The sequence below is a fragment of the Miscanthus floridulus genome, chromosome 1 (genome assembly GCF_019320115.1).
Source record: "Miscanthus floridulus cultivar M001 chromosome 1, ASM1932011v1, whole genome shotgun sequence".
Taxonomy (NCBI): Eukaryota; Viridiplantae; Streptophyta; class Magnoliopsida; order Poales; family Poaceae; genus Miscanthus; species Miscanthus floridulus.
Genome location: NC_089580.1, coordinates 117,248,635 through 117,262,174, shown reverse-complemented (window position 1 = coordinate 117,262,174; position 13,540 = coordinate 117,248,635). Strand labels below are relative to the sequence as shown.

The 13,540-nt window shown below is 49.1% G+C and overlaps 2 protein-coding genes across 2 annotated transcripts; both read left to right on the top strand.

Annotated features, from left to right (window-relative positions):
• The first annotated feature begins 2,253 nt into the window (after nt 1–2,253).
• Nucleotides 2,254–2,805, top strand: LOC136461920 (uncharacterized). Its single transcript, XM_066461301.1, has one exon. The coding sequence runs from the start codon at nt 2,254–2,256 to the stop codon at nt 2,803–2,805; it is 552 nt and encodes a 183-aa protein (XP_066317398.1).
• A 9,218-nt stretch (nt 2,806–12,023) lies between these two features.
• Nucleotides 12,024–13,314, top strand: LOC136491583 (probable glutathione S-transferase GSTU6). The gene is made up of 2 exons (XM_066487885.1): nt 12,024–12,356; nt 12,916–13,314. Exons 1-2 carry the CDS (start codon nt 12,024–12,026, stop codon nt 13,312–13,314), a joined length of 732 nt encoding a protein of 243 aa, XP_066343982.1.
• Nucleotides 13,315–13,540: the final 226 nt, after the last annotated feature.

The window sequence follows — 13,540 nt, the reverse complement described above, 5'->3', positions numbered from 1 at the left end:
ACACCGCATTGGTCATCGAGGCTGATCGCACGAGCAAGCAGCCCCAACAGGGACTGCCTAACCACTTCAACAAGCTCATGGACAGCCCATGCACCAACCACGCCTACCCCGTTAAACACCTCTATAAGAACTGTGAGCTCCTCAAACATTTCCTATGATAGGCCGGTGGGCCGAAAGAAGGAGACGGCAAAGAGGCGGCAGCCAAGATAGGATGCACAGCGAGCAAGGACGAAGACAGCTTCCCTGACCCTGAGGAATGCATCATGATCTTCGATAGGTCCGACGCCATTTGGTCCAAGTGCTAGCACAAGGTGTGCTCTAGGGAGGCATGCGCTGCCAAGACGGCCATCCCCTCCTTCCTCAGTTCATCAGAATCTCTGATCACCTTCAATTAGAGGGACCATCCCTCCCACATCGTGAGACCGAGACATTACCTACTCATCGTTGACCCCATCATCCGCAAGAAGCGCCTCACCAAGGTGCTGATAGACGGAGGCAGCGGCCTCAACATCCTCAATGTCGACACCCTCGATGCCATGCGCATCCCCCGATTGGAACTCCACCCAGCAGGCTCCCCCTTCCACAGGGTGATCCCGGGAGCGCAGGCATACCCGCTCAGGCAGATCGATCTACCCGTCACATTTGGCAACCGAGCCAACTTCCGCTCGGAGGTCCTCAACTTCGAAGTGGTGGACTTTCTAGGGTCCTACCATGTCATCTTGGGGCGGCCATGCTACTCTAAATTCATGGCAATCCCCAACTACACCTACCTCAAGCTGAAGATGTCGGGACCGAATGATGTCATCACCATGAGCAGTGCCTTCTCACACGCCTTCATGTGCGACCGCGAGCATTTTGAGCTCACCACCACGGTCATCAACTCGTCTGAGCTTCCATGGCTCAGGGAGTCATCGACCCCAGCAGTCCTAGACTATAACAAACCAAACTCCTCGATGGCCTTCTGCCTGCTCGAGGAAACCAAGGTGGTGGGAATCGACCCCACCAACCCAACCAAGACGGTGTGGATTAGGACCAAGCTCCTAGCCAAATAGGAATGCGAGCTCGTCGATTTCTTGCACGCCAATCATGATGTCTTTGCATGGAAGCCATTTGACATGTTGGGCATACCGTGGGACGTCGCCAAGCACGCGCTACGCCTCATCCTAGGCTCAAAGCCCGCTAAGCAATGCCTAGGTTGTTTCGACGATGAGAGGCGCAGGGCCATAGGCGAAGAGATTTATTAGAGAGGTATTCCACTCCAACTGGCTTGCCAATCCTGTTCTTGTTAAAAAGAAGACCAGGAAGTGAAGAATGTGCATTGATTATACTAGCCTCAACAAAGTGTGTCCAAAGGATAACTTTCCTTTGCCACGCATAGACCAGATAGTCAACTCCACCTCAGGTTGCGAGATCCTCTTCTTTCTGGATTCCTACTCAGGCTACCACTAGATCATGATGAAAGAGTTCGATCAACTCGCAACCTTGTGCATCACCCCATATGGTTCGTACTACTACGTAACCATGCCTTTTGGCCTAAAGAACACTGGCGCCACCTACCAAAGGTGCATGTAGCAATGCTTTGCTGACCAAATCAACCCACTTGATTAGCCTGATCAAGCCGAACGGCCAAGACCAACGATCACCGTCTATGTTGATGACATAGTGGTCAAAATGACTCAAGCTTGTGACCTAATCACAAACTTGGCTGCAACGTTTGTGAACCTCCAAAGGTTCAACATCAGATTGAATCCTGAGAAATGTGTTTTCAGGGTTCCAAAGGGGAAGCTGCTAGGATACATTATGTCTAAGTTCGGCATCAAGGCCAACCCCAAAAAAATCACGGCCATTTCCAACATGAGCCCCATACGCAACATCAAGGGCGTGCAAAGGCTCACCGGCTGTCTAGACGCTCTGAGCCGGTTCATCTCTTAGCTCAGTGAACGAGGGATGCCACTCTATAAGCTCCTCAAAAAGACAGATGCCTTCATCTGGACTAAGAAAGGTCAGCAGGCTCTGGAGAGCCTTAAAGCGTCCCTGACATCGGCCCCAATCCTCTTCGCTCCTGAACGGGGAGAACCCCTCCTTGTCTACATCATGGCCAGCAACCATGTGGTAAGCGCCGCCCTGGTCATCAAGAGGGAGGAACCAGGACACCACCTTAAGGTCCAGCAGCCCATATACTTCAGTGGGGAGGTACCCACCGACCCCAAGGTCCGGTACCCCTAGGTGCAGAAACTCCTATACGTCATGCTGATGGCGCCCCAGAAGCTCCTACACTACTTCACTGACCATGAAATCATGGTCGTCACTTCATACCTGCTCAGGGACATCGTCCACAACCATGATGCCGTGGGATGGATCTCCAAATGGGCACTTGAACGCATGGGCCACGACATCAGGTATATCCCCTGTACCGCCATTAAGACTCAAGCTCTCATGGATCTTATTTCTGAATGGATGGAGGTCCAGCTACTGACCCTAGACATCACCCATGAGTACTGGACAATGTACTTCGATGGGTCCATCATGGCGCCCGGATCAGGTGTTGGAGTGGTTCTGATCTCCCCAGATGGGAGTAGGCTCCGCTATACCATCTGCCTCCACTTTTTAGCCTCAAACAACACCATGGAGTACAAGGCCCTCATCTACAGACTACGCATCGCCATCAAACTTGGTGCTACACAACTCTACGTTCATGGTGACTCGGAGCTGGTTGTTGATCAGGTCATGAAGGAGTCCTCCTGCAAAAGCCCCCTCATGGTAGCATACTTCCAAGAGGTGCGTAAGCTCGAGGACAAATTCTAGGGAATCGAGCTACATCATGTTCCCCGGAAGGACAACGATGCTACTGATTTTCTCACAAAATTGGCCGCCAGGCGGGATCCGTCCCCGAGCAGGGTCTTCATCAATGATCTCCATGAGCCGTCCCCCTGCACCCTAGAAGGTCCGATCGAGACACACCTCAATGCCAAGACGACGCCCGGGTGCTCCGACCCCAATGCCAAGCCGATGCTTGGGGGCTCTGACCCTAGTGCCTCTATGACAACGTCGCCCACTGATGTCACTGTATTGGCAGTCGATCAAACCAACTAGCGAGCGCCGCTACTCGCCTACCTCCTCGAGGAGGTTCTCCTGCCCAAAAGGACTGAAGCCCGATGGATCGCTCAACATGCCAAGACCTTTGTTGCGCTCGGTGATGAACTCTACAAATGGAGTCCATCAGGGGTGCTCATGAAGTGCATCCCCACCAACCAGGGAAAACAGCTCCTCGAGGTCCATGCCGGGATCTACAGACATCACGTGGCCTAGAGATCACTCTTTGGAAAAGCCTTTCACCAAGGTTTTTACTGGCCCACCGCACTACGAGATGCAGAGGAGGTCGTCCGTAGGTGTGAGGGATGCCAATTCTATGCTCGACAAACTCACTAGCCAGCACAGGAACTTCAAACCATCCCCATCACCTAGCCATTCACGGTCTAGGGCCTTGACATTATAGGACCCCTCAAGAAGGGCTCAGGCGGCTTCACTCACCTACTCATAGCAGTCGACAAGTTCACCAAGAGGATAGAGGCCAAGCCCATCACCAATATCTGCTCGGAAGAGGTGGTCAAATTCTTCCTTGACATCATCTACCGGTTCGGCGTTCCTAACTGTATCATCACTGACCACGTGACTAACTTTTCTAGAAACAAGTTCCTAGACTTTAGTGTTAGATACGGCATCAGGATCGACTGGGCCTCGGTCGGACACCCACATACTAACGGTCAGGTTGAGTGTGCCAATGGCATGGTCCTCCGAGGACTTAAGCCACGCATCTTTGACTGACTCAACAACTACGTCGAGCGATGGGTTGTAGAGGTCCCAACGATCCTCTAGAGCCTAAGAATGACCCCAAACCGATCCATAGGGTTCACACCCATCTTCCTGGACTATGTAGCTAAAGCAATGCTGCCCTCTGACTTCAACCTCGGTACCCCAAGAGTGAAGGCTTTCGACCATGACTGAGCCACAGAGGCTCAGCAAGACATAGTTGACCTACTCGAGGAGGCCCATGAGACGACCGTCATCCGCTCCACTCGCTACCAACAAACTCTTTGTAGGTACCACAAAAGGAAGATCAGGGGGAGGATCCTCGAAGTCGGTGATCTGGTGCTTCGGAGGACCCAATCAATGAAGGAAAAACATAAACTCTCTCCACCATGGGAAGGACCCTATATGGTAATAGAAGCAATCCAACTGGGCGCCTACTGACTAGAGGATGACAATGGCAACGTTCTCACCAACACTTGGAACATTGAACAGCTATGCCATTTCCCCCCTAAATTTGGTCTTACCACTTTTTAGTCAAACACTTGCTCCTGTAAAGCATCCCAGCCCGAACACTTTCAGCCTGGGTCACTCGGGGGCTCCATGAGGGTACAATACTAAATACTTCCTCTCTTTTTTACTATCACATGGTAACAACCTTGTCCCCAAATGGAAGCGCATTCCATTCCTTTAATTGCCCTACATGACTTTGTTTTTACTCCTAATCGAACACACCCCGCCATGACCTACGGTTATGAGCAACCGAGCCCCACGGGCCATGCCTAGGTTCTTAAAAGCTATAGCCTACGGAACTAATGGGCAGGTGTGAAAAAGAAAGGATAAAAACAAAAGCTATGCTAGGATAAAAACAACGAACGGATAGTGATTCTATCACAAAAACAGAACTGATGTATTCACATAGGGGCTCACCCACAAACTCAACTATTACATTTTCTAACTACTTCTACTCCAAATACTACTGCAATCGCTTGATGACATCGCCTGATGCCAAAGGAGAGGCCACGACACATGCCACCAGACATAACCACCGCCATAGGCCCCCCGCCCAGTTCTGCTCCCTCGACTTCATCGAGTGCAACGGGTACCTCAAGGGACCCACTCAGTTCTGCTCCCTCGACTTCGGTGAGCGCAACAGGTACCTCAAGGGCATCGTACCCATAGATGCTCAGTAGAAGAGCATGGAGCTCCTGATTTTCTCATGCAGTCGAGGCAGCTCCTGAGTAGGGACACTGCCACCAAGGTATGGCCACCATGGCTGGAAGAGATCTCATCAAACTTTATGAACTAGCCAAACTGAGCGGCTGCAGGCACGGAACCCTCCACAAGCATGAACCTGGGCAACTTCCCCTCCAACAAGGCTCGCCCGGTGAAGATCCATCAGAAAAAATCCACACATGGCTCCATCCCGAAAAAGGCCTCATAGATGAATCCAGCGCGCCACCTCCTTTGGTGGAAGCCGCCCTTCTTAGGCAAAGACGGCCAGCACCGCCTCGGGTAGCCTCTAGCTCGACATCGTGCTCTGAATTCACAAAAGGATCTGTAAGTCCTCCCCCTCGCTTATCCTTTCTCTCACTTAGGAACCGTCATAGCATACAGGCACTCTCGATGAGGAGGAAGAAGGAGGAGAGGCAATAGTTGGAGAACAGGCAAAGGAATATGATGAGAAGCCCTCTCCCTCTCCCTATTTAAGGAAGAAACATGATAACTAAAGAAGGGCAAAGGATCAGAGAGAAAAACTCTCTCCCTTCCCCATTCAATGCGAATGGGAAATGGTGGGACGCACCCTGACCAATGGGACGCACACTGACCGATGGAACGACACCTGGTCAGACGGGACGTGGCCTAGGTATGGCCCACCACTACTGCACGTCAAGCGCAAAAACCAAAGTGTCAACATGCATAGGCGGCTCTCCGCCTCCCTAGGCACGACTTGGAAAAAACCCAAACAACAGGATCTCCGCCAATAGAGACCATTAGGCTTCCTAAAGTCGATCGAACAGCTTAGGAAAACACCGAGAGACAGGAAAGGAGCAAAGGGACACCCCATGTAGGTCATGCTGACTCCGTCACAAACAACGAGCATGGGTCCTGGTCGGACATTTATGATTAGAGACCCTTAAAACCCCGTCACTCAAGTCATCAAGGTAACACTACCGACCCTCACTATTTCTTTATGTAATCATTCATACATTCATACACGCATTCATTCCATATGCCCATACCCCCTAGACGATTAAGGCCCTGAATCGCCCAGGGGCTCAGGAACTAAGCCATCGCACGTGCAGCGAAATGCATCACAACGCTTCGTGTTGCGTCACGAAGCAGCAGTTGCCTTATTCAACATGAGCAATGAACGACCGGGGTTCGAAGGCCAGCCCACGAAGGGCTCGAGGCCACCCCATGTCAAATAGAGCCAGGGGAGAAAACACAGATGAGCTCCGTGCAGCCCTAGCCTAGTTTGCCCCAAAGCAGACAGGGTCATCTCAACCTACTCGTTCGATCCTAAACCTCTCGCCAAGCCCACAAAATCTACATCAAGGGGAGGCTAGCAGGCCACCTGGGTTAGTCTTCGGAACAACCTAGGCATCTGCTGGGTTGCAGGTAAAGGAGCAGTGGAATGTCATAAGAGGGCTATGCTAACCCTGTCATGAACAACGGACCCAGAATCCACTCGATCATACCCTTTAGCGAACTCACCGAGCATGTCACTCGAGCCCGAGCGATCGAGGCAAGCGACAAATCTCAGCCCCTCTGGTTGTGAGAAATCGAGGATGGGGTAATGCACAAAACTCAAACCGACCCCTACCAAAGCCCAACGAGGCTCGAGGGCTCAAGATCCCAAAACAATAAACTAACTTACTAACTGCCTCGGCTGCGCAGGCTGCACCCAGGATCCACGAGCTCTGTCTCGCCCAATCCCAAAAACTAAACTAACTGCCTTGGTTGCATGAGCTGCATCAAGGCCAGGATCTACGAGCTCCGTCTTGCCCGATCCCTAAACTAACTGCCTCGGCTGAGCGGGCTGCACCGACGCTAGGATCCATGACTCCAACTCGCCCGATCCCACGGTGCGCACCAATCCCAAGATCCACGAGCTCTGTCTCGTCCGATCCCTAAAAACTAACTGCCTCGACGGCACGGCACGCACCAACGCCAGGATCCGTGAGCTCCGTCTTGTCCAATCCCTAAACTAAAAATAATTGACTCAACTAAAATACACGCACACACACCCGCTAACAAAACCCCCTAGATGATTCTACCCGAATCGCCCGAGGGCTCGGGGGCTACACCCGCGGGTGCGCTCCCACGCACCCATCGTCAAGACAAAAATCCCCCAGATGATTCTACCCAAATCACCCGAGGGCTCGGGGGCTCCTGTTGGGTTCATAAACCCGGGGTCCCTCTTGGACCGGCTTCCCAACAAAGGCTCAGCCCAAATAGACAACGTTGCGAGCAACGTGCAACTCAAGGGCCGACCGAAATACCTAGACGACAGGCTAGAAGGATGACCCAATCTTCGACCGGAAGGCCTGGCCGAGGAGGAACGACACCCTCTTCCGACTTCGGCCCACCTCTCCGACCAGAGCGCTCGCTTCGGTCCCCAGCCCACCTCTAGACGGTCTCTCCAATAGGAAGGCCTAGCCAAACACCACTTCTGACTATGACCCGCTTCTCCGAATAGGGATGCACCGAGCCCCTACTTACAACTCCTCTCCAACTGGCGCAATCAGAGACAACTGGGGATGCCCACTCAGTGAGGACCAAAAAACGGACGGAGAAAGTAAGGTAGCCCACTCAAGTCAACCGCAATACCAAGGACTGTACCCTGTACACCTATAGGATAGTACCCTACGACCTCCCTGGCATGACAGAACACAAGCAGTGTTGTAGGCGCTGACATTTTCCCTACATTGTTGTGGGCGCCATCAACTCTCATACCAGACAAATAGGATAAGGCTCTCCCCACATGCCTCTGAGGCATCGACAGTGTTCTGGGCGCTGGCATTTACCGTACTAGGCGAACATGGTAAAAACCCCCTGCATGCCTCTCGGCATCAACAATATAGCAGGTACTGACATCTGCTATACCTAAAGAAGACGACACAACCTCCCATGTGCATCTAACATTCAACAGTATTGTGGACGCCTACCATCATCTTGTACCTGCCGGTGTGGGCAGCAATACTTAGCAGCAAACGTACTCCCTCCCTCTCACTTGTAAGGCCATTCCCTTCATCTATAAAAGGGGATGCGCTCTCTTCCAACAGATATGTTGATTCAGATCGATCAAGTTCACTAGTACACAACATCAGAACCACCAGGTTCAAATCTCGAGCACACGCTCAAACACATAGCACATAGCGGAGCTCCCATCACTCTCGGCCCCTCTGACCAGAGTCCGACCAGACCTCTTGTACCCCCCATCTTTCTCCTTCTTGTTTGTAACCCCACTGCAAACTTCGAGCACCTAGGCACAGGAATAAAGTCATCGACCGACTTAAACTGGATGTAGGGCACGTTGCCTGAACCAGTATAAACCCTGTGTCATTGAGTGCTAGGCCACCTCCGATCACAACGTACGGCAAAACTATAAATATTTACGTGTTTGTCACTTTCTGTACCAACACCAGCAGAAAACCAACCAGTGCCACCTCCTAGTTCTTTTCATCATAATTGGCCTAACCAGATCTGCAACGCTACAATATTTCTTGTATACCTCATGTCAAGCAAGGACCAAAATAGTGAAGCGCATAGGAAAAGTCAAGAAAGGAGACATGCGGATCAGATCTGTCGCCACTACTGCGGCACACGATGGACACGGATGCCAATGCCACCACGGTCCACCAGGAAGACATGCCGCCTAACCTCCAAATGGACTGCTCAGCCACCACAGCACACCTGGGATCCTTCGTTGCCGCCGCCGCCGCAAGTCCAATGGGCATAGATTTGTTTCCACTTACAGAGGATATATCCAATATATAGGTCAACCTATCCACACAGAGAATGTATATTACTATGAGGGCTCCAAAGACATGTCAACATAACTAGGCATCTAGCGCGATTGTGAAGACGGTCTATTCCTTGCTCTAGGTCCCGGTTTTGACTCCTAGGTCTCATGGTTTTTTTTGAATTTGAATTTATTAAACACTGGTGGCAACAAGTGACACACAAGCCATCGGGTCCCATAGGTACATGTCACATGTAAGCCATCAGGTCCCATAGGTCGGATGGAGAAGGAGAAGGGTCCTACAGGTACACGTCACACGCAAGCCATTAGGTCCCACGGGTCGGATGGAGATGGAGAAAGGTGCCGTCGGGTCCCATAGGTCGATGGACAAGGGTCCACAAGCACAAGTGACACGCAAGCCATCGGGTCCCATAGGTCGGATGGAGATGGAGAAAGGCCCCACAGGTACACGTGACACATAAGCCGTCGGGTCCCACAGGTTGGATGGAGAAGGGTCCCACAGATACACGTCGCATGGAGAAAGGATCGAGCGGAGACTTTTATGACAAATTACAAGCGTCATGGATGAGTAACTGTAGGTCCCACATGTACACGTCGGATGGAGAAAGTACAGTGCGGAGATCTATGACGAAGCAACGTTCGTTACATATAGAATATTGTCGTCATAGATGTGTAATTATTTCAATGACGAAGCCCAATTCGTCACAGTATTAAAGAAGATCGTCACAAATGAGTGGCGCGTGTGATCTGTGATGAAACCCTGTGCTCTTCTATGAAGTTTCTTGTGACGATATCTGATTTCGTCATAGATAGGGAGGGTTTGAAGATCCTCACCACTGATCCATGACAAAACAGAAATATTCGTCATAAAAAGGGATCTTCTATGACAGTTTCGGAATCGTCATTAAGATTTTTGTTTTAAAGTGGATATTTCTAGTAGTGTAGACCCGCTCGTTAGCCCCTCCAGACAGAGGCTTCTTGCAGGCCAAGGAAGCCTCGAGACGGCTCACCTGGGGTGGTTGCGCTGCAACAGGTAGCTTCTGATAGTAAAGCGATAGAACAAAGGCAGAGGTGTCAGGGAGCAGTTGTGACACTATTGTCTCTCCCATACATGACAAGGATGCATCCAACAATGCTGCAACAGAGGACTCATGCACCCGGTGCATGGACCATAGACTAGAACCAAACCGACTTGTACATCATGTCCTCCTCAGGATATAAGGGGAGGCACAGTTCCCAGAGAGAAGAAGAACACAACTAGATAGAGATGTATAGAGACAGATCAAAGGCTTCCAACTCGGCCCAACATCGAGGGGCCAAGGCCGGCGAACTCTAGGATATATAGCACCGAGCGATCCCCTACCGATCTTTCTTGATTTTCACTATTATAAATGAATATCACTATATTGCTTGTAGGGCTTAGAAGCCTGAACTAGGATAAATCGAGTTATGTCATTTCCGTGTTTTGAGTGTCCGAGCCACAGGAGACCCACACATCGACCTCTGACAAACAACAACGATGCTCACCGTGGTTACGAACCCGCGACTAGGGATGAAAACGGATCGGATACGGACGGATATCACCGATATTACATTTGTTTTCATATTTTTGTCCGGATTCATATTCGAATACGGATAGTGTCAACTATGTTGGATAGGATACGATTGGATATCGACATCATAAATATGCGATTTGAGTATTCGGATATGGATACGGTATCGGATGTTGGATATCTGGACTCGGATACGGACATATCTCAACCCCTCTAAACGGATTCGGTTTCGAATACGGTTGAAAAATATCCATACCGTTTTCATCTCTACCCGCGACACCATGTCTACATGAAAACCAAGATATATAGATATTTGATTGGTAGATGCTACGAGAGATCTGGAGGTGTGTTCTTACTAATTTAGCAACAAATTATAGATGATTGGATGAATGTTTTATTTTTAGAAACTATCCATTGGAAGCATAGTTTCTATAGGTGTGTTCTTAGTAATTTAGCAAGTATGGAAACTATCCCATATTTTCTGGGTTGGGATGCCCTCAGTCTTTTAGCAAAGCTGGTTTAATTGGATCCAGTGAGCACGGAGGAGAGGGACAAACGTGAGCGGTTCGGCATCGATTTGATCGATGCCCAGGCAGCCTTCAATTTGCATCAGCAAGCGATCTACTAGTAATATGCATGATTAAGAATCGGCAATTTGCATGATCTAGAGTCTAGACAGTCTTTTTCTTTTAGAAGCTCGTATATTCATTTTAAGTTATTATATTTGAAATTAATAATTTTCACTTAAAGGCCGTGTTAAATTTGAATGATCAATTACCATCAGCAACTAATTATAAGCATTCCTACAGGCTACAGCTCTCTCTCCTGGAAGAAAAGAATTCTAAATTGGGCCATGCATTTCGTTTTTCTTAAAAACAATACGCCACTCATGTTGAGACCACTATTCTTAATTGCCCTAAGTTGCCGGTGCCGCTGGCAAAACTTATTCCTCGTCGTGCTGACTTGCAAGCGGATATCTACGAGCAAATTAAAGCATCCACACGTGAAAAATAGATCGAGCAAGCATGTGTGTGACAGCTACATATGGAGTATTATGGATCAATGTGAGTACTTAGTGATTGAATCTCTATCAGGAAATCAGGTCAACGATCTACTGGTAGTTAATATATCATTTCTTAATCATTTTGCCACTAGTTCTGTTTCAATTAGAAAACTGTATATATGGAGCATATCTCTACCACTCATCTGCATGCTATAATAGTGATTTGCACGATTCACAATCATTAATTTGCATGATAACAAACTGGAACACCTGAATCACGCACTTATATTACGGCCGCGTGTTTATTTCTTAATTTGCCAGAAGATATATATGACTCCTTTCAGAGATTGGCAGAGATATGAAATGCTATCTTATTCTATTGAACTATGGACCTATGCCCGGGCTTTAACTTTTGCGCATGATCCCGAAACAAATGGGGAACCACTACTGCGTCGCATTCCTCGCATAAGATTCTAATAAACAACGCCGTTTGCCCATAGAAGTCGCTCCAAGCCTCAAACGACGGACGGACTAAGCAATGCATGCCCAAGCTCTATATATTCGCTTGAACGTCGCTCGAATCACATCACACTCACACGGCGAGGAAACAAACACATCAACATACAGCAAAAATTAAACAAGAATCAACACGCAGGAAGAAGCTAAGGAAATGCCAGGTGGAGGCGATGACCTGAAGCTTCTGAACACTTGGTTCAGTCCGTTCGGATCCCGAGTGATGCTTGCACTCCACCTCAAGGGCCTGAGCTACGAGTACATGGAAGAGGAGGACGTCATCAACAACAAGAGCCAGCTCCTCATTGAGAGTAACCCCGTCCACAAGATGGTCCCCGTGCTATTCCATAAGGGCAAGGTTCTATGCGAGTCCATGATCATCGTCAACTACCTTGAGGAGGCATTCCCCGACGCTGGGCCGTCGCTCCTCCCCTTTGACCCCTATGAACGTGCCATCGCTCGTTTCTGGGCCGCCTTTATCGAGACCAAGGTAAGGTTACCTTATCGACGTCCTACCCTCCTGCTGCGTGATATATATATATATATATATATATATATATATATATATATATATATATATATATATATATATATATATATATATATATATATATATATATATATATATATAACTACTATCCTGTAGCTGGCTACAGAATAACTTATTCTGTAGCCACTTTGAGTTACGATAATTACTATGTTAATTTACGAGATTATAGTAACTCTATACTAAGTGGTTTACTAACGTTATGGTAAATATCTCCATGTGTTATAGTAACCCAACTATCGTAAATATGTATTGACATTATCGTAAATTAGTATATAAAATTATCGTAAATGGAGGTGGCTACAGAATAACTTATTTTGTAGCTGGCTACTGAATATACTCTCCCTATATATATATATATATATATATATATATATATATATATATATATATATATATATATATATGAGAACTGCTGATGCGTGCAGATTATTGTTTCGGTGCACCCCGGCTGCACGCTGCAGACTCAACTGATGACGCTTTTGTTTGGGTGCGCATGCAGGTGGTGCAGCCCTGGTTCATGATGCTTGACGGCACCAGGACACGTGAGGAGATGAGCGAGTTGGTGAAGCAGATGCTCGCCGCGGTGGTGACCTTGGAGGGCGCGCTGGCACAATGCTCCAAGGGCAAACCCTTCTTCGGTGGCGACAGCGTCGGGTACGTGGATGTCGCGCTGGGCGGCCTCCTCGTGTGGGTGCGCGCAACCGAGGCACTGTTCGGCAGCCTCGGCGTCAACATCAAGTTCCTCGACGCCGCCAGGACCCCGCTCCTGGCGGCCTGGGCCGAGCGCTTCGCCTCGCTTGACGCGGCCAAGGTGGCCCTGCCAGACTACGGCAGGCTGATCAAGCATACCATGATGAGGCGGAGCGCGGCGGCATCCGTTTTGGAGCCGAATAACTGAACCTACATACTCGGTTCCTATGCTCGATGAAGGTTTACGTGGTGCGATATTATCGATTGAGCGCTCCTGTTCTTCTTTGGTGTGATGTTGTTGCACGTGCGGTATATGATCTGCTTGGTTTATCTATGAGCCGTGAAAAAGCTATTGTGAGCAATGTGCTGTGAAAAAAGCTGTTGTAAGTCTTGTGGAAAATAAAGCTGTTATAAGTTGTGTCGTGAAAAAGCTT